At 49.8% G+C, this 26,241-nt stretch overlaps 1 protein-coding gene across 1 annotated transcript; it reads right to left on the bottom strand.

Moving 5' to 3' along the window:
• Positions 1–515: 515 nt before the first annotated feature.
• Positions 516–25,031, bottom strand: LOC108156534. Its single transcript, XM_017288042.2, has 7 exons — positions 24,798–25,031; positions 12,490–12,763; positions 12,096–12,411; positions 9,125–12,031; positions 3,580–3,859; positions 3,388–3,508; positions 516–2,400 (listed from the first exon to the last, which is right to left on the bottom strand). Exons 1-7 carry the CDS (start codon positions 25,029–25,031, stop codon positions 1,997–1,999), a joined length of 4,536 nt encoding a protein of 1,511 aa, XP_017143531.2. The 3' UTR covers positions 516–1,996.
• Positions 25,032–26,241: the final 1,210 nt, after the last annotated feature.

Here is a 26,241-nt window from a genome sequence, read left to right as displayed (position 1 = left end):
GCATCACACTATCGACTGGCATCGATTGAGTGCAGCGATTATTGCGATCGCTCGCTGACAGCTGCAGTTGTAACTGCCACTCGGAGAGGAGGCTGTCAGTGTGCCGGGTGCCTGGTGCCTGACATTCATGGCTGCCATGCCATAGGAATGCCATCCTTTCGCGCAAGCCTCCAACATTGGGGCGGGGGCTACAGAAATCAGTGGAATGCCGTAAAAATGTTGGCTCTCTTTTTTTTGTGCCAGCTTGTTTGCGCTTTCCTTGTCATCGTTGGGGGCTCTGGGCAGATGCTGAAATAATGATACCGGCGCCTGCAAAGCGAGCAATCATCTCGAGCGTCGGCTGTGCGCCTACAACGACGAATCTATGCCAAGGACATATGTAGCCTGCCACTATTGTTTTGGCCACGTTTGCGCGGCTGAGTGGTTGTGTGGCTGTGTGCCTTTGTGGCTGTGTGCCTGTGTTCTTCTCTGTGTTCGGTTCAAGAGTGCGTTTTTGTTAGTGAATAGAATCCCTGTTTCAATTTAGACATTTTCAACGTTTATTTAGCGACTGTTTTAGACTTAAATCTACGCGGGAACGAGAACTGCGAAACTCTTTAAATGCGAAATTTATGCATTACACTCTTATAATTTGATATTTAATGAAATCAGTTTAAGGCTGCTCCTGTTGCTGCCACTACCACTGCTCCTCCCCCAGCTCCGGTGCTCCTCGATGGCTTATACAATTTAAAAATCGCGACGCTTTTTGTATGCGATGCAATTATTCTCCATTTACAATGCACTCAGCGCGAAAGTAAGCAAACAGACAAACAACGGCTTCAATGGTTGGCTCTTTCAGAAGAGAGGAGGGGGAGTGCGGTGCCGCACCGTACCGTACCGTACCAGCGCCCTGCAGTACAGGGTCGCGAAAGCAGACAAGTAAATAAAATTGCAAATAAAGTAAAAATGTTGAAATGCCAAAGAAATGCACGGTACATATTTTACATTTATTCATTCGCTTAGTCTGATTCTGAATCTGCTTCGGCGTCAGCTTCTGCTCCTGCTTCTGCTGTTGCTCTTGGTGCTGTTCCTGCTGCTGCTGCTCCCGCTGCTCCTGGTCCGCCTTCTCTGGTTTTTCCTCCTGCTGCTTTTTGTAATGTTTGAGTACAAAAGCGACGATGGGCGGCATGTCCTCACGCCTGTCGCCTAGTCCTGGTAAGCCGAGCGTTAATAACAACGCTTATCTGTGGCATTAGAAGAAGTATACCAAGCAGCAGTAGCGGCCACCCACCCCCACAGAACCCCACCCCAGCCCAACCTCACAGCGACAACGACAAAGAATGATAATGAAAAACTGAAATAAAAGCGCAGCGGCAGCGCCAGCAGACAAACAAACAAGCAAACGCAAAAAAAATAAGGAAATTTTAAAAAAAGAAACAACCAAACAAAACAGAATGAAGGAGGAGCCCTCGCACCGGGGCCCGGGGTAAGAGGAGCACATAATTTAAGCTGCCGTTACTGCTGCTGCTGCTGCTGCTGCTGCTTGCAACGCTGCTGGCGTGACAACTTCAACTGACAGCCGCAGAGCAGCGCCATCATCCATTATCAGCAGTTGGCCATCTTAAAGTGCAGCACGGGGCAGGATCCACACACGACTCGACTGGGATATACCCCGGAAGTGGTCCAGGGAGCAGGAGTGCAGCAACGCCTAATATGCCTTCTTCAACCTCTTCTTTTTTACATGGTTTTCCGCCAGCAGCAGTACAGGAAACAAACGAAAAAACGGCGATGTACAGCGGACAACGGGTGGTCACAACAACAGTGGCAGCAGCAGCAGCAGCATCAGCGACACAAAATGTTGCAATGGCATTGTTTTAATGCATTTGCAGCAACAACGCTAGCAGGGGACGCAGGGGGGATGCGCGGTGCCGAGGCCAGTGACGAGGGCTGATGGCAATGGCAATGGCGGACTGTACGCACTGTATGCCACATTACGTATACGGGTATGGCGAGGCGGCTACTTGCCGCCTGGCTCGCCCGCAGTATTCCCGCATTGCTGCTGGTGCTGATGCTGCTGCTGGTGCTGCTTCTGGTATTGTTTGTGCGACTCGATGGCACTGCCGTGCCCCGAGGAGTCCTTAACTGTGAACGTCACATAATAGCGTTTATTGCTGTCCAACTTTTCCGCTGGCAGTGAAATTAGTTGCTTATTCTTGCCATGTGACAGCTCCAGAGCAACCTTGTGGTTGCAGCGGCTGCCACCGCCACCGCCACCGCCACTGCCGCCCATGCCGGCGGCCCGGCCGCTGGAGGCACGCCCACTGGTGAGTATTTTTGGCAGAAAGAAGCTGCTCACGCTGCCGGTCTTCTTGTACTGTCCAAAGCCAAACTTGGGCATCGTATGGTGATTCATCATGGGAACTGCAATATCAAGATGGGTAGACAGACACATTAGATTAATGATCAAGGGCGATCATTGCCACAACTGGGGGCACCACTCCGCTCCAGTGCAATGAATTGCCAGCTGCCAGAGCTGTCAGAGGCGCCTCCTGTCAGGTGGCGTGGACAACACTCTGCTAAATTGCATGCAATCGTAAAAACTAATAAGAGAATGGAGCAGGGTGCTTCAATTTCACATCTGGAGCTGTTTCTGCTTCTTCTTTTGGTCCTGCTCGTGCTACTCCTGTCTGACACTCGTCGCTCACAACCCATTTTCGTTTGCCGGATCAAAAGCGTTCTCAGCTGGGGATTAGTGTTGCCTCGACTTTCTGCTACTTTCAACAAAATAACAGTATATAAACAGCAGCAGCAGCAGCAGGAAGTGGCAAGAAGGACAGGGAGGGGAGAAGGGAGAAGCCCGGGGCAAACAGACGGGGCACAAATGAATGCGTTTTTAATTTGGCATAAGCCGGACGCATCCTTTTGAAGAAGAAAGCATCCATCCACAGAGAGCGAGCGAGTGAAAGATGTAATAAAAGTTGAAAGCCAGAAAGCCAGAAAGCCAGCAAGCCAGAAAGTCGGTGGTCCCGAGGATTTTTTAATTTGCCTCGCACTGAATAAACTGCTCGTAATTAGGATTTATATTTTTATGCCCCCGGCATCTGGGGCATATCTGCTTTGAATTCGAGTGTCCGCCATATTCGCTGCGACCCCACGCTTGACCCACTGCTGGCAGCGAGGGAGAGGCCGAGGAGGCAGTGAAAGTGTTTCCAGCTCCCGGCCAAGCGATTTGACTCGGGAAGTCCCATTCTGAATGCCTTGGACTGGTGCCATTTTTCACGCTTGCACACAGCCGTTTAAAGCCCTCAGGGGTCTCCTCTCAGAAGGAGCAGTGAGAAATAAGAAGCGAGAAGCGAGACACGAGACAACAGAGCAATGAGAAGAAGCCTCGTTTTCTCATTCACTTACTGTAGGCGGCACAAGGAATGCCCGTGTAAGCGTGTGCTGCATGGAGGCACCGATGCGTCTTTGTGGTGCACTGTAGAGCCTTCTCGTAGGCATTGTAGTCCGGACTGAGACGTCTCTCCGCCTTCAAGGAAAAGAGAGGAAATGCATGAAAGAGTGTCCACCAAAAGGAAACGGAAAGAAACTGTAGCACACCTCCTCGTACACGTCGTTGATGTTCTGAAAGTTGTTGGTGCCCGGCTTCTGGAGTCCCTTGAGCGTCTCGTACAGGAAGAGTTCAAAGTTCTTGAACGTGTACTCACTGAAGTTGTAGCGCCGCAGCCTGGTGCCCGTCTCGCCGTTCAGCAACACACACGATTTGTGGTAGTCGTCGACCGCCCGCTTCACGAGGACCGCCTCGTTCAGCTTGCTAGAGCGTATCTGCAGCGACTTGAGCTCCAGCAGATGCTGGAAGATCTTGCGCTCCATGTAATATCTGCGGATGTACATAAGAATGAAAAAGCAATAAAGAACGCTGCCAGCCCCAAAAGAAAAGCGCAGCCAGTGGCACCCTCTGTCCCATCCTTATCTGTCCCAGCCCCGTCAGAATCATCATCAGTATCAGTATCATCCTGGAGCTTTGCGAGCAGCTAGCGCACAAAATAAATGTTGGCAAATGTACGTAAATTGTCATTTTGATATTTCGCGAGGCAAACAAAGACACAGCCGCCTGCTGTGCCCCACAAAGACCTCGAGGAGGTGGTCCGCATCGCCCCCCATTTTAGCCGGCTCAGAGGCCAGAGGCCAGAGGCAGAGGCCCGCCCAGACAATGCGCGAGCGCAATAAAAGGCATCATGTTATTAAAATTTCAAAAAATACTAAAGTGCGTACGCGGAAAAAATTCTATTAATAATTGAGCGGGCAAAAGGCAGAGAGGGAGTACAAGTAAAATTAAAGCCAGCAGCGGGGCTAGGGGGTGCCATAAAATGTTATTAGAAATTATATTAAAAATTAGGCAAATACGAAAGAGAGAGACAGGGTGAGAGAGAGAGAGAGAGAGAGAGAGTGCATACTCGTTTAAACAGCATATTAAAGGAAGGAATGTGCAGCACTCTTTAAGCACTCGAAAGTTGTTCCTTAAAACGTGCTCGGAGGCCGACAACTTTTCCAAATCAACTGGCAGCATCGTCGTCATCGTCATCGTCATCCGCATCCTCAACCGGTTGGCAGAGAAATGCATTTTACCGAAAAAACTAAGCAAATTTGTCGAGTGCACTCGGATCGCCTGCTGCTGCTGCCGTGGAGCGTTTTGAAAATTGTTTATCCAGCGAGCGGTAAGGCTGCCAGCGGAGTCGGAGGCGGAGGCGACCGCTTGACACTGCTCGCCACTTGGCTGCGCTACGCGAATTTGTGCAAAACAATTTGACTTTGAAACAAAAGTTCATTGGTCGCCGCGCCCTCGCCACCGAGTGGGCGGGCAGGGAGAGCTGAGAGGCAGCTAATAAATAGCAAGAGGGCCGCCAAGGTAAGAATGCTTGTGAGCCAAAAACTGCGTAATAAATTGGCCGAGGGCCCAGCGAAATCCCCGGAGCGGCTTCAAAGCGGCCAGCTCTGGGCCCTGGGCCTTGTGCCGCTCTGCTGGCCATCCTTCAGCTTCCGCTTGTTTTGCTGCTGCCACTGCTGTTTCCCTCTCTGCTGTTTCGTTCTGTGGTCATCTGCAGCACCATCTTCATCTTCATCTCCATCTTCATCACCATCTTCCATCTTTATCTTGGTCGTCATCGTCATCGTCATCTTCATCGTCATCGCTTGTTTGCCGAAGCGCTTTTCAATTTTACGCCTCGCTTTTGGCTCATCCATTCGGTTGTGCCTGAGTTATTTGCAAGTCTTTCTCTTTGTGCCTGCGCCACCGCCTGTGCAAATACTTTTTGCCATGCTGCTGTCCTTGGCACATTTTTTGCTGCCGCTTCTGCTTCGCACCTCCTGCCTTTCCCTTTTGCTGTTGCTGTCGCTGTCGCTGCCGTCGCTGCTACTGATTTCCGTTTCCGCTTTACGTTCGCTTAGTACAACTTTCATTTCGTTTTCTTGTGCGGCGTTGATTTTCTGTGCTACATTTGCAACTGCAACTGCAAGCGCTTCCAGCGACCGACCAACACAGATGTCTGTGTGTCCGACCGACCGACTGACAGCCACACCCACGCCCCCGCCCCCACCCCGTTCCCGGCCCAGCCCCAGCCTCAGCCCACGTCTTCCTGTTTGTGACACAAATGTGACAGGCAAAAAGTGCACGCACCACCAAAGTGGATGAAGTGGAAAGCCCGCCAGCGGCAAAGTCAGCACAGTTGATACTGGCAGAGGCTGAGGCTGAGGCAGAGGCACAGCATAGGCATAGTGCTGCTCTGCTCTGCTGGAGCGCTGACAACGCCAGTGACAACAAAATGCAAAGAAATTAAGCGCTGCACAAGTTGCAACAACAGAAACTGCCCGCCCGCCGGCAATTTGTGCGGCACAAATAACAAAAGCGAGGCAGAACCTTTTGCCAAGTGTTAATGGTCCGACAAGAGGCGGCTGCGGCATCAGGATGAAGACGAGCACGTGGCCTGCATACAGCTGCATGGCTGAGCAGGTTTCCAGGCTAGCAGGTGAGAGAATTTTGCCTTAAAATCGATGACCGCCAACCCGCAAAAAGTCTGCGGCTGATTTGAAAGTCGCTTCGCTGTCGACTTCTTGGGTTTCCCAAAAAACTTTTCCGCTTCATTTTTCATTACGGCTATGTTCCTGAGCTCAGGCTTCAAACTTTCGCAAGTGCCGAGGCTGAGAGCAGAGCCACTGAGAGCTCTGAGAGCTTTATCGTCTGCCTCTCCAAGTGGCTGAGAATCTCCAAACACTCGAGGAGGGCGAGCCAAACTTTAAGTAAAATAACGTATTTTATTTGCCATATTGCACGTTAATTAAGTCCTGGATAGTTTTGCATAATCAACGTTTAAAATCGGCCAGAAAATATGCCTAATTGCGTAACGGCCGGAGGAAGAGAGGGAGGCAGGCAGGAGGGAGGCTATCCACAAGGACAACCGATAAAACTCGGGGCCGAAGCCCCGAAACGAAATCCAAATATTTAACAATGTCAATTACGTGAGCGCACATTATAAATCCCAAATCTCACCTGTGCTGCTGGGACACACAACCGCCCACCGACACTCCCACACTCCCACACACCCACACACACACGCACCGCCGGTAAGTTATTTGTTTAATTTATGCGTCAGATAAAATTTTAATCTCTTTGGAGCCAAAAGCGAGGAGGGAAAATAAAGTTAGGCGAGCAGCAAGACCAGCATTCATACCAGGACCAGGACCAGATCCAGGTCCAAGTCCATGGAAAAACAGCATGCGAATGCAAAATATACGAATGCGAATAAAATGAAAAACAAAATCTCTATTTACACACTTTTCATAGGGAGTGGAGTGGGGGCATATTCTACTGGGAGCTATGGATTATGGATTCACTTTTTACTTCATTTTAGACCATCGCATCCCATCGCCTTGGCCCCAAGTAAATTCTATTTGGGTTTTCTTTTTTCCCCCAGATTCCTTCTGTGTGTTTTTCAAGAATTAATTGACTCACTCTGTCGACTTGTTGAGGAAGTTGTTCTGGCAAAAGTTGCCGGCTCAGAGAGGCTGGGTCTGGGTCTGGGGCTGGGGCTGCGCTGTGCTGTGCGAGACACTTGTTTGACTTTCGGTTTTCGCGTGCATTGCGTATACGCCGCATGGTGCGTATTTGCCGAAACCTTAACATGGAACGCAAATGGTCTTGTTCTTGGCCTTTCAGCTACACAGTTTCTCGTGGCTCTGGTTTCTGGTTTCTGGTCTTCTTTCCGGCTTATGCAAACAGCCGAGTTAAATATTTTCATTAGTCAAGTGGAAAGAATTATTTATGAAATGCGCTAGCCGGCCGGATTTTGCTTTTGTTTTTGTTCTGGCAGAGAGTTTCGGTTTCTGTTTCGTTTCTGTTGCTTTTCCTTTTTTCGGTTTGGATGTTTGCAAATTTATTCATGGGCTACAAGGCAGATTAGCAAAATTAATAAAAGTCAGCTTACGCTTTTTAATTAAGTTTTGTGTGTGGCACGGCTTATGCAAATACCACAAATAAATACAATTGACTTTTAAGTTTGAGACTTGAGCGGCGCCCGTGGCTCGTGGCTCGTGGCTCGGGGCTTGTGGCACCAGAAGAGCAGCGTGTATTGATTCGCCTCAAACAAATGACAAAAATTCAATTAAACCGAGCACACGAGAGCATACCGGCTCTAGGGCAGAATTTCTCTGCTCTACGCATCGCTAGTGGCGGCTTATGGCCAATTTCGGGGGCAAAATCCTTGGGGGCACAAAAGGATTTCCGGAACAAGCACGCCAACGAAGAGCGAACACAAATGGTAATTGCCCTGTAGCCTCCTCCCAAAAATTCCCCCGCTAATCTGCACTAATTCCATTTACAATTAGCATTAGCGAGTTGTAAACGGAGCCAGAGACCGGGTTTCTCTTTGGTTTTCACAAGGACTCCAGTTGCAGGCTTTTCTGGCTGGTTCTGGCTCATTTTCATATTTTGTTCAAGTTTCTGCATAAACAAAGCAACACACCGCAGGTGGGCCGGTCGGCCGCTTCTTGGGGAGGCGTGTCTCGTGTCCCGTGGCCCGTGGCCCGGTCCAGTCCAGTACTGCCGTCCGTGCACCTAATTAAAATGCGCAACTCTTTGCCGGAAATGAGCATTTCGGCTAATGACAAGGGCGGACGAGATTTGGCGGGAATTCGTTCGTTAGCACTGAAATTCTCGTAAATCAGGAGGGATATTGCGAGTAGTGAAGTGGAGGCTGGAGGTGGGAGGCTTTGGATGCCATGCTGCTTGGCGTTGACCTAATTATGATATACGTTTGGCGGTCTTCTCTAATCGTTTGACCCCTTGGCAAAGAATCAACGGAATACATTCCATTTCGTCTAATTAAGTCGCCCGAAAAAGACATGAAACAGGATAGAATATTATTAAGTACTTGTCACACCGAGACGATGAGGCCAATTAATTTGTCACAGCCACCAGCCATACACACACACTCCGTGTGACCCCCACCTGTTACGGTTAAGCGTTGAGACGGCTGCCGCAATGGGCTTGGGCTCGACCCCGACAGTGGGTCATAGTTCATGCTCAAGTACATGGAAAATGAACATTAATGCCGCGTTTATTGCCTTTAACCGCATTATAATAACTTTAAAGCGCGCATTTTTATGGCGAACGGAAGCCGGGCAATTTATTTACTGACCAAAGCAGCGCAGGGCAGAGCAACAACAATGGCCGCGAAGGCGAAGGCGGCGCAACGGCTATATCCCAGCTCGTAACAGAAACCCCAAAAAGGGAAGAAATGAGAAATGTTGCCCAGGCTATTAAATCCCTGACTAAATTAACTTTAAGGCGGCCTGGCTTGGCCTGGCCTGGATGGGGCGGCCTCCAGGCAGTTTGATTACATTAAAAGGCCACGGAGCTGAAGTGCGCGCGTGATACAATGCGGAGCGGAGCCACTGGCCCGGGCACTGGGACATTCAAGTTGATTAAAATCAAGCATCAAGTAAATAAATCTAGAGCCGAAAAGGCAGGGCAGCGCAGGACGCGTAGGTCGCCACTAACTGCCTGGAGATTAATTTAAATGAATGAATCTTGCCATCAAGCAACTCTCATGGCGAAGCGACAATCTCGGCCACTCACTCACTCACTCACCTTCGGATGTTGCGCTGAATGGACCTCGTGACGGCGGCCATATCGCAGGCGCCCTTATCGCCGGGCTTACGATTCTCCAGGCGACTGCTGCAGGACCGACCGTCGAGGGTGGCATAGATGGGGCGCCGCGGCATGGCCGTGTGGGCCGACCGCAGGGTGGGAATTTTGCTTCGCTCCGCCCGCGGACTGGGCTCGAAGCCCGAGTCCTGATCCTTGCTGGTCAGGACAGCATTGCCACCACTGTCGCGGGTCTCCTGGGCATTCTTCCAGTTGCTGCGCGTCTTCGCACCGCTGCGCACGCGCTTCTTAAGGCGACGCTTGCGTCCGTTGGCCATCGCATCGTAGACTCCAGCGGCTCCAGTAGCATCACTGGTGGCTGTGGCGCCATCTCCTGCTGCCCCACCCACGCCATGACGATTGCCACTGGTCAGGAAGCGACGCAGAGCACTGTCGTGCTCCGGGTCAATGCCATCGATATCGTCGTCGTCGTACTCCTCCTCATCGTATTCCTCATAGTCGTAGTCCATCTTCTCCAGCTCCGAGGCACTGGGCAGCTTGGTCGCTGAGCTGCCGTCGGCCACCACTTGAAAGACTTGATTGTTGTTGCCGCTGTAGTCGACGCTCCGTCCGGGGCGCGCTGCACGCTCCAGGTCCCCCACGGATTCGTCGCTCTTCAGCACATGGAAGCTCGATTTGCGTTCAGTGGCTAGTGGTTCGTCGGAAGCGTTTGCTGCGCCCTCAGGGGCTCCAACTGGGTCATCGTCCGCCGAGTCGGAGGGCAGCAGTGTGAACGAACGTCTCGACTCCTGCTCCCGTTGCGGCTGCTCCTGGGACTGGGTGCCGGCTGGAGACTGCGCCGCGACTGGGGCTGGGGCTGGGGCTGGCGCAGGGCGTGGTTGCTGTGCGGTTGGCGGTTTTTTCGGCTCAACCTGCGGCTTGGGTGGCTCTGACGGGGGAATGGTGGAAGCCGTCATCTCCATCTGCTCTCGATTTTTGCCAGCAGATGCTGTTGAAGCTTTTGATGACTCCTCAGCTTTTGGTGGCTCTGGCTCTGGTGGTGCCTCTGCGGTTGTCTGTGGCTTGGGCGTTTCTCCCCCACCACCACTGGCTGGTGGCGGTGTGGGCGTGGCAGGTACAGGGGGTGTTGACTCTTTCTCTGGCACGGGAGTGGGTGGGGATTCTTTTGCCACTTTTTCAGCTTCATCTTTAGGAGCTACATTCTGTTCCTGGTGCTCATCTTTCACCTCTGCTGGCTGCTCTTCGGTGGAGCTCTTGGACTCACTGCTCAAGGCAGTGGCTGCTATTTTGATGACCTGCTCAACCTCCTTGGAGACCAACTGTGTCTCCTCCTCGCTAAGCTGCAGCTTGGCCTCCGGCTCCTGCTCCTGCACCTGCTCGACCTCTGCGGCAGGTAGTTCCTCCGACGACTTAGATGTCAGCTGCTCGGCATCGTGATGGACATCGACTTGTGTCACCACGGACTTGGCCGTCTCTTGCTCCTCGTCTGTCAGCTCCACGGCATGCGATTCAACCACCTGTAGAGTCTCTGGTTGCACGGACTTCTCGCTCTTGGCGCTCTGGGGCGGCGACTTGATGAAGGTTCTTTCCTTGTTGGCTGTGGACGGTGGCGTTTGGAGTTTGACAGCAGATTGGGGACGATCCTTGGCACTACCCGACCCTTGCTCTCTTGCAATATTTTCTCCATTGACTTCAATCTGCTTCCTCGAACCCTTCACTGGCGATGCGTTGGACTTGTTATCCTCACTGCCATCATCCGCATCGCTATCATGCTGCTCTTTCGATCTTCTGGAAGATGTGGAGCGCTTTCGCGACACCACCCGCTCCTTCCGCCGCTTGTGGTAGCAGCAGTTCTCGCAGGAGTCCTCGTCGTCCTCCTCCTCGGCCTCCCAATCGCTGGAGCTGGCATACCGTTCCCTGGACTTGCGGCGTCTGATCTCGATGTTGCTCTTGGAGCGGCACAGATCGCTGCACTCCTCGTGCTTGGACTCGCCACAGCTGCTGGTGCGTCTGCGGAGCTGCCGCCTCTTGTGGCGTCGGCAAACGTGCTTCAGGCGCTGCTCCTTGCGGTAGGTTTCCTCCGCACAGCTACAGTCCCCCTCCTCTTGGCCGTTCCCATTGCCATTACCATTATCCGATTCGGATCGCTTTAGATACACGACATACTTCTTGGAGCTGCGCAGATCTTGGACCTCCTCTTTCTCCACATACTTCAGGGGTCGCACCAGATCTGCAGCGTTGGCTTCGTGGAACGGATTGCCCCGTCTGGTGGTAAGCTTCACCTTGTTCGAAGGCTGACCGCCATTTGCCTGCAGGAACTTGGCCGTCGAGCGGTGTCCTCGCTGCAAAGCCCCATCCAAGGGAGTCAGAACCAGGCCCCTGGAGTTGCGGTAGACGGCATTCACATCCCCTCCGTAGTCGAGGAGGAGCTTGCACATGTCCGTGTAGTCGTTGGCAGCCGCAATGTGGAGCAGACTCCTTCCATCGTTGCTGGTGGTGTTCACCTGCTTGGACCTCTGGGCGAGCAGCCATTCCACGAGCTCCCTCCGACCGGAGGCAGCTGCCTCGTGGAGCGGCAGATCTCCCTTCGCATTCCTGAGCCAGAGATTCGCTCCTCGCTCTTTGAGCAGCTTCAACGTCTCGAACTGTCCCTTGGCGCAGCCACAGTGGCCGGGCGTCCGTCCCTTGCGATCCTGTCGATTCGGATCCGCCTCCAAGTCCAGCAGACGGGCTGTGGAATCGGCATGGCCCAGGGTCACGGCGTAGTGCAACGCCGTACAGCCGTTAGAGTCGATGAGGTCGGTCGGGGCGCCGCAGAGGCTGATCAACGTATCGATACACTCGGTGTGCCCACGCGAGCCGGCGCAGTGTAGAGCCGTGAGTCCATCTCTGAAAGAACAATATGGGATTTATTATTAGAGCATCTTTGGGGACATGAATCCATTGAACCCACTTATCGGCACTCTCCACACGGGCACCCGCCTTCACCAATGCAATCATCGCCTTGGCCGATCCCGCCGAAGCAGCCCACAGCAGCGGCTGTCGGCCATCCTTGTCCTGGACATCGACACTGCTCTGAGGATGGGCCAGCAGAATGCCGAGTATCTCTAGGGCCAGTTTGCTGGAGTTGGACTGCTGCTGCTTGCTGTCGTAGCTGGCCCCGCACATCTGGGCGGCATAGTGCAACGGAGTCCCGCCATTCACATCCGGCTGGGCGACGTTTGCTCCGGCTGCCAGGACAGCGCGCAGGGACTCCACCTCGCCGCAAACTATGGCAAGATAAGTTAAGGGATAAGTTTATCAAAGTTAACATCAATCATTCTTCCGGGGAACTCGGGAACACTCACCAGTTGCCCAGTGCACCACCGAGTGACCCTCATTGTCCACCGCATTCACATCGGCTTTGTTCGCTAGCAGCAAATTGACCATGGCCAAGTTGCCCTGAATAACAGCCAAGTGAAGCGGCGTGAAGCCATCTTCATCGGCGGACTCCAGCAGCTCGGGGGCTGCGATGGCGATGCTGGCGGCCGCCACGAGGTCTCTTGTCTGTTCCAGGTCCTGCGCGGCACAATAATGCAGCGCGTTCCGATTGCTGCGGTCCCGTTGCCGCAGCAGTTGGGGCTGCAAAGGATGGAAAATGGAAGATGGATATAAACGGAGGTAAGATCACTGTAACGCTTATTAACAGGTTTTCCGGCTCAAAAATTAATTATTCCGCTCAGCATTCACTTGTCGCTAGTTGATGATGGAAAAGCGTTTCCACCTGCGGAGCCGCCAACCGCCTGCAGCCACGGCAGGCGCACCCGATTAATAAACTAATTAAAATGTCATTTGCATATTGCATCAACTTATGCCTCATCCAATGTGGCAGCAGAGCGACATTTGCTTCCGACATGGTCTCTCTATCTCTTTCTCTCTCTCTCACCCTTGCGCCGTTTTGCCGATGCCGTTTGGTGCCGGTGTGCTATGTTTGATAGATCGCGTAATTGTGGCGGGCCAAAACCTTAATTGCCAGCAAATATTTTTACAAAAAATACTTTATATATAGGCTTGTTGTTTATTTAACCGGCCAAGTTGTTGTTGGTTGGCCTGATTGGTTGTCCGTCTGCCTGTCTGGCTGCCTGCCTGGTCGGTCGTTTGGCTGGTTGGTTGGTTGGTTGGGTTGATTGGCAAAACGAAAGCAATTATTTTTTCCAAACATATCACGCCCCTGGCCAGGAACGACACTCACACGCGTTAAGTGCCGAATGGGAGAAGTACTCGCCAATTAATAATTAAACCATCCAGATACATATATTCACGTTAATCATGTGGAAATTATTACCCAAAAGCAATAAAATAATGTGCTGAATGAAAAACGCGTCCGATAGCCCGCTGTTGGTCAGTAACTAAAGCAACAGCACACAGGCAACGGCAACGGCAACGGTAATGGTAGTGGTAATGGCAACGGCAAAAGGTAAACAGACGGAAAGCGTCGCCTGGAAAGTGCAAGTGTCGGACGCGACGCCTGGAAACGGCCAAAAGCGGGTTGGAAAACGGTTGTTATGGGCAACGTGGTGAGTTACCACTGCACTTGGAGAAACTACTAGTCGATTCTCAAGGATATCGACAGGTGAGTACACCATTCTCCCATTCTCAAATGGGATATGTGTACATTTTTAATGTTGGCTATATTTTCTTTGTATCAAAAAATACATCCTTTATTCTTGAGTTAACTGCAGTCTGACGGCAATGGAAAGGTGCTTTTTGCTGCTACTTTTCGTTGAGGGCTCACCAGATTTGCGTTTGCATTTTTGGCGCGCAAAATCACGTCAAACTCCAGGGGCAACGAAAACATGTTCGCCGAGCGACCGTTGGAGTCGTCGCCATTTGCCGTGCACTTTTCTGGCGTGTCAAAACATGTCAAGTGCACAAAAAATACTGTCGCCGCCGCCGAAAAGTATGCTAAAACTTTGCCCCGCTGCTGGCAGGAATTCGCAATGCGACGACAGCGACGCGGACAGAGGCAGTGGCAGTGGCAGTGGCAGTGGCAGAGGCAGCACGCAAATGTAAAAGTGAAAATGTTGGCAAATCGTCGAGAATTCACATGACTAGAGAAAGACTGAGGGAGTAAGTGAGTGAGTGGGGGAGTGGATGGGATAAGGAGAAGGATAAATAGACCCCAAGAGAGAAGAGAGAGTTTTACCCCCGACTGCCTCTCTCTGGCATGCGGGTGGCGCTTATTAGGCTTCCGAACAAACTTTTGATGCGGTCCTGGGCTAAGTTTTGTTCTAATTTCTGGCCTGCTCCTGCGACGCCAGTTCCACTTTCATTTCTCCGTTTCCACATTTTCCCATTTCCTGCCACTGTTTATCTTTCCGGCTGGAATGAATGATTGACTGTGTTGCTTTTCTAACCAACAATCAATTTCTACAATCATTTCGGGCACGCCGGATTCTATTTATATCAGGCGCCAACTATCGCGTGACTCTCGTAAAACTGTCCTAAAGAACCACCACCCGCCAACCCACCGACCCACCGACCCACCGCCCATTCTTCGATGGCTGCCCAATTTATTGCAAATTTTATTGTGGGTCGAGCCAGGAGTTCGATGGCTATGAAAACTAAGGCAAAACTCTGCCGAAAAGAACAAGAAACTAAAAGCAAAAGCGTTAAAACTTTCGACTCTTAAGACATTCCGTATTTGCGTGCTGCACAGAACAATGGCATGGCATGGGCGTGCTTACCGAAAGGGGATAAGAGTGTACGTCAAGGACTCTGAGGAATACCCTAGTTTGTTCCAGCGCCTCAACAGGTCTGATGTATACCGCATTGCCAACCGGTCCGATATACCCCCAAACTGATTTCTGATTGCCTGTGATCTGGTATTTGACTTTCTGGGGAGTTTGAGAGCCAACATCAATATTTAATGTTTCACTTAATTTGCAGTTGGCATAGGACTCGGGGAATGGTTGGCTTGGCTTTTCCTTTTGGATCCCTCATATTTTGGCCTTTGATTGAATCGAATTTGGTTTTTGCGGCTGTGGCTTCATTTCCTTTTGTTTGCCCCAAAAAAAAACTTTACGTTGCCTGATTTCTTTCGCAGCAGCACCAGCAGCGGAGGGAGGGCAAAATATTTACAATGAAAGATTTTTATTTTGTGCTTCCGCTATCTGTTCTTGGCCCTGGCCCTGGCCTGGCCCTGGCCCTGTCCCTGGCTATAGCCCCTGTATTGTCCGGGTCTGCTGTTTGTTTCTTATGGCGCGGCGGACCTACGCTGCTGTCCGGATTATGAATAATTCAAATAAACTGAAATGATACCTAAAAACTTTGACAGCCCGGTTGCCCCTTCCTTGTGCCCTTCCTTCGCCTCCTGTTGTGCTGTGTTGTGTTGTGGTGTGGCACAATGAAAAAAGAATGATGAGGCAAGATGGGAGTCGGGGGCAGCGTCAAATAAAGTTCTCCTGCTGCTACCGCTGCCGCTGCCGCTTGCCGTTCTCTAGCTGCTGCTGCTTTTGTTATTATTATGATGATGGTTGGTGTGATTGTTGCCACATCGCATTCTCTCTCCCCCATCATCATCATCACCATCATCATCAGCATCGGAGACTGGAAGTCCAGTCCAACTTCCCCCATTGCCTGCTTCTGTTGGTGTCATGCAAATTTGCATTCAACTTTCTACATTCACCCAAACACAGAATGAAATGCGATAATCAAATACGACCAACAACCACCACGGGCTCAAAAGGGAACAGCAACAGCAGAACAGAACAGAACAGCAGCAGCAGCTGCTGCTGGCCCCCACCAGGGTCCATAGATAGATAAAACTTTGGCATTGCCAGATCCGAGCCCCAGTAACAGCCTCCCTCCACCCATCCGATTGCCCATCGCCATTCGCTGTTTATGCCATTTTAATAGTTCTTTAAACAAATAAAACGTGCCCTGGCCGCACAAGCAGAAATACAGGAAAACAAAAAAACCAGCAAAAAAAAACAGCAAAAACAGGAAAAACTCTAGAGGCAATAATACAGATCGAATTGTCATAACCAATGGAAAATATTACCCTGCCAACCGCTGAATGAAACAACATCCTGCTGATGTCGTTTAATCCTTTAAAACAAACGTTGGGAGCTCTTGATTTTCTTTTTTCATTCGCAGATAAAAAATATTAAAAATAAAAGAAGAAAAAGAAAAAAAAACTGGGTCATGGTGGCCCTAGCCGCACTTTTAGTTTCAGCAGATTAAGGGCCAAATGAGCTACAAAACAACCCAACACAAAAGGTGAGCATTAAAACCTGGAGGTAGGATTTATGATAGCCATCCAATATCCAACATCCAACTTCCAACATCCAGCAAATGCAGCAACAGTTAGGCCCCCCTCCGTATGGACATAAAACACGAATTTTTACGGCCCTGTCCAGGTCCAATCCTAAGCTGGAATCGGCACGTTTTGTTTCTGCTGCTGCTGCTGCTGCCTTTAGGACCTTCCGGGCATCCGGGCGCACTCTGACAACCAAACTTAAAACTTCCTTTGGGCTTTTTATGCCCAGCAGTCTCCCCGTTGGGGCTTAGGGGGGGAAGTCCTCACTCGCATGGTATCCTCGAGAGTTTATGAATCTAGTAAGCCAGCCACAAAGACAGAGGGAAATAATTTGTATTGGTCTGCCTAAAAAAAGAAAAGATATTCAGTATTTGCATAACTGAAGCGACAACTGTCGTCGTCAAAGGACTTTCAGGATATGAGAAATCAAAGCCTTCAAAAAAGAGGGCGGTGAAGTGTGAGGATGAGGATGTCTCTGTTGTGGCCAGTGGTCGCGCTTGTGGCATGACTTATTATTCATATATCGTAATCCATTAACATAACAATGAGATGGAAGCTGGTCACAGAAGTCATGAACTCAACTCCTTTGAATATTACGCATACGATGTGAGGACCCCCCCCCCCCCCCCCCCCCACCGGAAAAAGAGTATGAGGTTTATTGTTTACTCGGAGGAAGTGCGTACAAATATAAATATAAACATAAAACATAAATAATAATGAATGGAGACGCAGCCGCCACTACAATAGCAGCTGAGAGAGCACCTCCTAGAGCTCCTGGAGCCTGGACTCGGCACAGGACTCTGCACAGCACTCTGCTACATGATAATGCATAAAAAATAAAATACATGCATGGCCTGAAAGCCATGAAAGGGCACAAATGGCAACTGGCATCCGGGAGCGGGTCGGGCTCCCCACAGACCGAAAGTAGGGCCAGTAAGGAAAGCACAGAGAGCCGAGAATTCGAGTTAACGCTTCGTTGGCCAGCACATCCGCCATAATTATGTGTGACGCGACAGCAGAATGGCACATTAAAAGGTTAGAGCAGGCCGGAGAGAAAGAACAGAGGGAGCACAAGCAGGAGACATGCCTCTGGCTAACCCCCGGGGAGTTGCTGGAGCCAAAATACCGGAAACTCTTTTGCAGGCGCCTCGGGGTCGCCCTGTGCTGTAGTGTCCTGTCCTGTCCTGCTTAAGATGTCAAGTGACCACCACCAGAGGCCACTCACAGACGGCACTCAATGGCAAATTTATGCGGACAATGTGCCATTCATATGTTAATCACATTTACCCGGCCACTGAAGATGTCTTTTAATTAATGTAAGCGGCCAAGTGCACAGGTAGGGCCACAGCCCCAACAGCAGCAACAATGGCCCATAAAGAGAGCACCTGCAATTCCATTGGCAGACATGGGGCGTGGCAACAGCGTCTCAAGACGCCAGACTAGCGTCTGCTACTGCCTCTGGCCCTGCCTCTGTCTCCCCCTTTTGCTGCTGCGTCGCTCTTGCAGCAACTATAATTTGCATGCTCGACAGACAATGCTCCAGCCACAGCTACAGATACACCGCAAAAAGAGATAGACAGAGACAGTGATAAAAGAGAGAGAGAGAGAGAGCAGATGAGAGAATGATGCTCTCTGTTCTCTAACTGTTGTTGTGGCACCTTTTATACTTCTAATTAGTGCCACGTTGCCGGCTGCAGCAACAATGGCGGCTGCATACATTGCCGTTGCCGTTGCCGTTGCCGTTGCCTCTGGATTCAGACCCTTTGTTGCGGCTGCGGGGCTCCCTCTCCCGCTGCTGATCCTTTAGGAAGCGTTTCACGGTGCAGCATTCTTAAGTAGTTTTGGCAATTATTTACAGCTACTTTGGCTCAGAGCCCCAGCCATGCCCCAGCCGTGCCCCCAGCTCTGCCCCTGCCCCTACGCCTGCTCAGCAGCACTTTCTCCCCCTTTCATCCGCTTTAGCCTGAACTCATCAAAAGGTTTGCCGCACGGATTATTATTATGCTATGTGCCATGTGGCGGGGTTACTGCTTCCAGCTTCCAGGTTCCGTGTCTCGTGTTCTGGGGATCCATGGGATTTCGTGTGCTTCGTGCTGCTGCTGTGTAGGTAAACTTTCGCATAGTTTTTATGCCGTGCAACGGATTAACAACAACGGCAAACTTTCATTTTGATCTACAAACTTTGTTGGCGGTTCGAGCTGCCCCACCGCTCCACTCCATCCATCCATCCGCTGGCATCTCCATCTCCATCCCTATCCCTGTACCGCTAACCAGTCAGCCATTTCAATCTCAGGTGGTAAACTGTTTGCTAAACATCAACAGCAATTTCCATGCTTTAACAGCAATTCAATTCCCGGCACATGCCTCATGCCTCATGCATACTTTAAAGAGGGGATCGGATGCCAAACATGGGCTCGATGCCGTGTCCATGTCGCCTGCATAATTCATTGTCTAAGTTTTTGTTAGTTGTAAGTCATGGCTCAAGTTTTTTGTCTAAATCGAATTAACTTGTAAAATATTTGAGAAACTTTCATCCGGCACTCCGTCCGGCATTCCGTCCGGCACTCCGTTCGCTCTTTCACTCTGGGATGTAAACGTGGCTAGGGTCAATTAAAAATTATGCAGAACCGACCCCGGATCCAAAGTAATTTCCGCAACAGAAACTTTCTCGGACTCGGACTCGAGCTCGGACTCAAACTCAGACCCCACTGTGCACCGAAGCGCATTAAAATTAGTAACAAGCCATGCTCATTTGTGTCAACTTTGACTGTCATTATGCACTCGGAGCAAATATTGTTGGATGCCGAGGCAAAAGTTTTTGGGTACCCCATTTGGGCCGCCCTTTACCGCTCTGCCATTTGGCCTGCCCCTCCGCTTGTGATTAGCCTGCTGGGCATTTCCTTGAGCAAAAATGTTGCAGCAGGAGCATACAAATTCATATGCGGATATCCTATATGTCCTCTAGTCTGTACTGCCACTCCAGCTCCACTCTAACTTCGGCCGGCAACTTCGGCCGGGAACAACTTCTGGCAACTGTATATACGAGTAGTAAGTGGAAAGCGGAATGGAAACTGGCGGCAACCGGCAGACGGAAGTCATTCCCAAAGCCAAACAACAGTGACAGCAAACCCAGGAACCCCAGCATCACAGCATCCAAGCATCCCAATGTCTAAGCATCCAAGGCAGCCGCATTGCAAGACAAATTTCTATGATTTCAGTAATTAATTTTCCATTGCAAAGTTTGACGCACAACCGGCCACGCAGCCACCCAGCCAGCCGGCCAACTGGTTAGCCAACCAAACAGTCTGGCTGTCCGGCGGTCTGGCAGTCTGACGGAGAGTCATCCTCGTCATAGTCCGTCTGCTATTTCTGGTGGTTTCTAATTAATTGGACAGCTGTCCGGCTAAGCCGCCGCATATGGATACCACATACTCTCGTCCACCGTCCACCCACAGCTCAGTGCTCCAGGCAAAGTTGGTTCCAGCCGATTGGAAATGGGGTTTTGTGCTCAATTAGCCACTGACGCTCATTTGGGCCCCAACTTTTTGATGATGACTAAAACCTCAAACCCTTTGGCCTTAATTTAACTGAATGGCAATGGCAATGGCGCTGACTTTTATTTGGACATTTGTGTGAGGCCATGGCGTTTAATTAATTGTATTCCGACATGCAAAACTGTCGAAAATTTCGCTCGATCTCATGCAAATGCCAGAGGTCAATGGGTGAAAGAGTACGCGGCGCTCAATGAGCCAAAAGAAGTCCGCCGCCCAATCAGGACGGGGCAGACTCTAGCACTGATTGCATTCTAGTACGAGTATCTGGGCTGTTGCAGCAATTTGCTTTACCTGGTTGGGCAAACAGCCGAACGATTAATTAAAAATTCAAATGACTGCAACTGAAGGTAAATAGATATTGTGAAATAATCTGACTGTCTGGGGAAGGGAGGCAGGCAAATCAAATGAATGGATGGCAACCAAGGAGCGAACGAGCCATTGCATCGACCGATTGAACAGGGAAAAAGCTACTCCTCTGAATAAATGCGGCAAGGCGGTGGGGTATGAGGAGGAAGAGCAGGAGAAACGCAAACTTTTTCGACGTCATTTTTAATGAATTTTCAACAAAATGTGCCAAACGTGTTGAGCGCCGCCCGTCATGGCACCCGGGTGCATGGCAGGGGGCGGGAACTAAAGTAAAAATTGCAATTAAAATTACCAAGCGAATGCCGGAGTCGTAGCACACGGAGCACAGAGCACGGAGCAGAGCCAAGCAAAAGCACGACACAACGATCCCAAAAGTACGGGGAAGAGAACTCGGCCAAATTGATAATAATTTGCATATTGATTGAAGGGAAAGCAAAATGCCAAAAAGAAAGTGCTCTGAGTGGGTGTAATTAAAAAAAATGTTCACTACGACGACGACTTCGACGGGGCCTGCGACTGCGACCGAAGGTCAATCAATCGAAACTAATGGAAAACTGTTGCAATGGGGAATACATTCTCTAAGCTGTTGTGCCATTCTTGGAGCCTCGAGCGTCAAAATATGTGCATAAAGCATCCCGCATTCAAAGTTTAGCTGGAGCAAAAAAGTGCGTACAGAATTTCAAATTAATTTTCCACGACAACTTTTCAACCACTCGAAGAGGAAAAGCCAGCGCCAGCGCCACAGCTCCGCGAAGACCACACAGAATTCCCATTCGCATTTCCCACTGGTCCATCATACCCTGTAGAAGTGCTTGCCCAAAGGGTATATGGGATTCCTTTAGCCAACAAAAGAGTAAACCTTCCAAAGTTCTTCCATGCAAATACGAGTAGAATTAAGTGGTTTAGCAGAGGGCATGGCCTAGGTCCAGCAATCCGGCAGTTGTTTCGCCCTGGGTCTAATATTATTTGCAACAAACAAAAGCCAACCCATGCCTTGGCATCTCCTGTGGCTACCAGAGCCAGAGCCAAAATCAACTTCTGCAGCTGACTTTTGAGCGAAAACTTTTGCTTAAAGCTGTAAAAGCGAATGGATGGCTGATGGCCAAGCTGCCGGGCTGAGTTCCTGGATAACTGGCCGGCTACCGGCTACCGGCTGCCGGTTGCCAGCGCGCCTGCCTGGCAACGAGGGCCGCAAATCTTAAGTGAAAATAAATAATTCACACCTGCAGCAATCTAGGGAGCCTCTGTTCGATGCTGGGGTATGGCAGGGCAGGGCAGGGCAGGGCGGGGCAGGGCAGGGCATACATAGATAGACATACAATTACCAACTTGTGGTGTAAAACTTCAGTTTCGAACTCTTGGGTAAATTGCGGTTTAAACTTGAAGCCGGCAAAGGTAACGAGAGCAACGAGTGGGAGTGAGCCACCAGTGACCGATCCCGGCGCGGAGGTGGCACAATTACGCCATTAACATTAACTAAAGGCAGTGGCAGTGGCAGAGGCAGAGGCGGGTGCGGTAAGAGAAAGAAAAGCTGGGGGAAAAGCATGAGAAATACACTTGCACAGAGGCAGAGGCAGCAGCAAACAATGCCAGGAGCCAAAAAGTTTTATTTTCTAAGAAATTAAGACTTAATTGGTAAAAACAGCAACAACAACGAAACAATAAAGACGGAGGACAAGATATTGAAGGGAGGTTGGACAGAGTGAGGAGGGAGGGGGGAGGGGTCGCCTGGAAAAACCAACATCAATGAAAAGTTTAAGCAAAACAATAGCAGGCAAGTAAACAAAGTCGATGGATGTTGCCTGAGTGCCCTCTCAGCCCTAAAGAAGCTGAAAAGCCACCATCGACGTGTACTACCAGTGGTACGTACTTATGTATGTATAATCGTACCTACATATATACTGACTCACACAAAAGCCAATGCCGTGTCTACACTATACACTCGAGGAAAAATTATATCTTTTTCCACTTTTATATATATTTCCATATGGATTCAAAGTTGAGAAAAGCTAAAATGGATACTTTTCAACATTTGAAATGAAACCTTAAGAGTAGTTTTCTTCTACACTTTTTCTCTGGGTTTATTCAGCAATATATTTACGTGTCTGTGAGTCTTTTGTGTGATTGTATAAAGTAAGAAGCTTTTACTGTTCCGCTAAGAAGTGCTCGGCAATAGTTGTTACTCATACGCCATGTTGAACACAGAAATAATATCGACAACACAAGAAACCAATAAAACGAACACAACTAAGACAGCCGCTCAAGTGAATTCGAGACAATTGAAGAGTACTCCAGCCATAATTATATCAAAAAATATATATATTTGTATGTATGTCTAGGAGAAATAAAAACGCGAGGCAAACATCAGCCAGTCAGCAAGTGAAAAAGCCACCAGCCAAAACAAATAGACGTTGTTTAATTATTCCACAGAACAGAAAAAAAATACGTCTGCACTCCGTCCGGAGTCCAGAGCGAAAGACGGCAAATTAAAGACATTAAAACTTTTAATAGCTTAGGCGGCCTTATCGAGGCTGACACCAGAATACCAGAGAGTGAGAGAGAGAGAGTGGGAGAGCGGCAGGACGACAGCCACAGACATGCAGAGACAAGAGACAAATTAAAACATGTCTTACAGGCACAAGATATAACTGAATAAACAGCCAGGGCAGCAATAAGCAGAGCAAACAACGATACCACAGTAAACGAACATTAATAATATCAGTCAGCAACTGGCGGCGTAATTACATTCGGATTTACAGAACTCTCTGGGATTTTACCTGGAACTCAAAGCTCTATCTACCTGTATTTTAAATATTTAAAAAATATACCATAGACAGATTGGATTAGATAAAGCTAGAAAGTTGCAGGGTTTTTCAGATGTAGCAGCGGAGTACCTTCCAGCCAAGAACCTATGGTAAGGGTAATGTACATTTGCATAGCGCATACGCACTGCTGCCCAAGAAATAAAGTTGCAATACCAATTTTCCCGCCCTAGGCCTCATTTCTTTCATTTGTTTTTCAGCTGGCAGCCACTGAAAATGCGGTCATGTTGTCGTTGTTTATGGGCCACATAAAATAGGCGGCACAAGTAAGTAATAATCGCCAGCATTTGCCATATTTCACAGGCAAATAAACTGCTTTGCCAGTGGGTGGGTGTGGGTGGGTGTCGGTGGATCAAGGTTAGGCAACCGAAATGTCATTTAGCAATTATATAACCAAGCAAACTGCCGCAGGGTTGAGGCTTGGGGGCGTTCTCATTTAAGTATTTGCGCAAAAAGTCTCTCGCGAACATTGCGCAATGCTCGGGCCAATGGCAATGCTAATGCCGGGCAATTTCACATCAAATTTGGCGTCAATATCAATTACCAAAACGAAGGCACGTCAACTGTCCGGAAATGAAGGCATTTGTCAGGGCTCACAATGGGCGGCGGGCATTCCAATTCGAATACTGGAACTGGCGAATAATTGCAAAACTAGCAACATCCTCCAAAAAATAGGAGAAGGGGAACGTGACGAGACTCCGGACAATGCCAATGCCAATGCTGCCTTGAAAATTTATCTGTGTTCAATTAAAAACTTTTCAAATTTCAATTAAATGTAAAATTGGCATATTTAGCCGAGACGCTTGACGAGTGAGTGAGCGAGCGAGCGAAGGAGCCAAAGAAGGACGACCGAACCGGACGAAATGGAATCAAATCCTGGGAACGAAAGGGAAAGGCGAACGACCATAAAGAAGCAGGAGAGAGAGAGAGCCAAAGGACCATTTACCATTCAGCATTCACCATTCGGCTGGCATAACTAAGCCTGGGGGATTATTTTGTCAATTTTAAATGTCCTGCCATTTACAGCATTCAAATTCAACTCGCCTTTGTTATGCCCCTTACGCCCCAGCTTGTTGTAGAAATGTTTATGAAGCAATTAGGGGCTCTGAACTGTGAACAATGCGCCGAAATGACTGCAACGGAAATTTAAAGACCCCCAGAGCTCCCATACCCCAAAATCCAAGTGGCAGGGGCAGGGGCAGGGGCAAGCAGGAAGCCGAGGCATAGTCCTTCCAAAGCACCGAAAGGGTTTCTGTTTTGGCTTTAACCATTGTGCCGGCTCATCGTGACTGCAAAAAGATTAAAATCTTGTTACGCCTTTGCCTGATTTGGGCCTTTGTTGCGGCACAAAGATGACTGGCTGGTGGCCGATGGCTGATGGTGTGGCTGGCTTTCATTTTTGGGATCGGATCACCCTGCTCTGATCCGCCCTGCTCCGCCTTGGAGAAGTCAACTTTTCCATGTTTTTACCATGACTGCCTGGCCATTATCTGGCTCAGCTGCCGCTAGCCACACTTGAAGTTGGCTAGTTTTTCCCGCTGAACCTTAACACGTGTTTTGGGCAAGCAATGGGGGGCAGAGACGGGCTTGGTGGGTGAAAGATTTCATCTTACCTTGGCGCGCATTTGGGCGAGCACTTGGACAATGTCGCCGCGCTGACACGCATACATAAGAGTGCTGCAGCCCTCGGCGAGACGTCTTTTTATGGCCGACGACTGTGACACTGAATCCTGACTGAATCCTGGTTCGACCACTGGCACTGGCACTGGCACTGGCTCTGTTTCTGGCACGTCCACTCCAACTTCCGCTGCCGCATCCGTGCCCGCATCCTGGCTGTTGCTCGGCATAGCAATGACTTTGTCTGGATGCCCCTGCTGCTGCCTCTTCTGGTGGTGGTGGTGCTGCTGCTGCTGCTGCCTGGCGCGTGTCCGACGTGGCAGTGGACTCTCGAATTGCAAATGCTTTTTCGCGGCCTTCAGACGAGGCGGTTTGGCCGGTCCCTGTCCCGGCCCAGTGCCCGACATCGTCACGCGCTTCACTTCCGCTTTCGGACGCTTCTGCATCCTCTAATGCGGTTTATATTTGTGTTTGTTTCTTTTTCTGCTCCTTTTGCTCTTGGTTAGAGTATACTTGTCTTTGTGTTGGCTGTCGATGGTTTTTTCACTCATTTTTTGCTGCTTTGATGCATTTTTGGGTCCTTTCTTCGAAGTTTAATGAATTGCCACTTGGTTAGTTTGCCCCACAGCTTGACTGCTGGCTGCTAGCTGTTGGATGCCTGCTGAATGCCACCGCCTATGTATAATTAAACACTAATTTGTTTGCTCACAACTGCTTGGTTATGGTTTCGTTGATGCGGGCTCTTCTTGCCGCCGATAGTTTGCGGTTGACGTTGACAGTTTTGCTAGTTCAAAGTAAATACATTTTGGGCTTTTAAGCGTAAACGGAAGAGGGCGGAAGTGCGCGTACAAGGAAGAAACTCTTCGTGTCGCTGGCGTGTGTGTGCTAATATGCGCACGGCTTTCAGTCGAACGCCTTTTAAATTTTCCGCAGAACGAGGAAACGGGAGTAACGCGTGCGCCAAGCCGCGGCAACGGGCTCGTCAATAATTAATTTCGGTTTTTATCAAAGAGTGAGCACCGCGAGGGACAGAGGGATACACATGCTGGCTGACTGGGGAATAGTCGAGGGCCGACAGTCGACAGCGAAATAGACAGCGAGAAGCTCGAGCTCAAGCTCCAGCTTCAAATCCCCACCCAGCAGAACCACTCCACACACACCCTCTGTGCGCTCTGTGTCCTGTGTGAGTTCAGTGTGACGGGGGCGTTGACAGGAGCTGCGGCATGTCGCGCACTAAAGTATGCTATGAAAAATTCACTGTCCCTGCATTTGATTTAAATTTCCCTTTTTCGCACACAAGCGCCGCACAGTTCACGCAATATCAAAGTGAATTTTATCTGTTAAATCGCGTGGAAAATAGTTTTCGAAAAATTAAATTTTTTGGTTATTTTTGGCCACAAATTTCTGTAATCATTTGAATGCGTTCAAGGTGCTTAAGCC

Source organism: Drosophila miranda, chromosome 2 (assembly GCF_003369915.1).
Source record: "Drosophila miranda strain MSH22 chromosome 2, D.miranda_PacBio2.1, whole genome shotgun sequence".
Classification (NCBI taxonomy): Eukaryota; Metazoa; Arthropoda; class Insecta; order Diptera; family Drosophilidae; genus Drosophila; species Drosophila miranda.
Note: the sequence above shows the minus strand (reverse complement) of the source record. Positions and strands in the feature narration are given on the sequence as shown.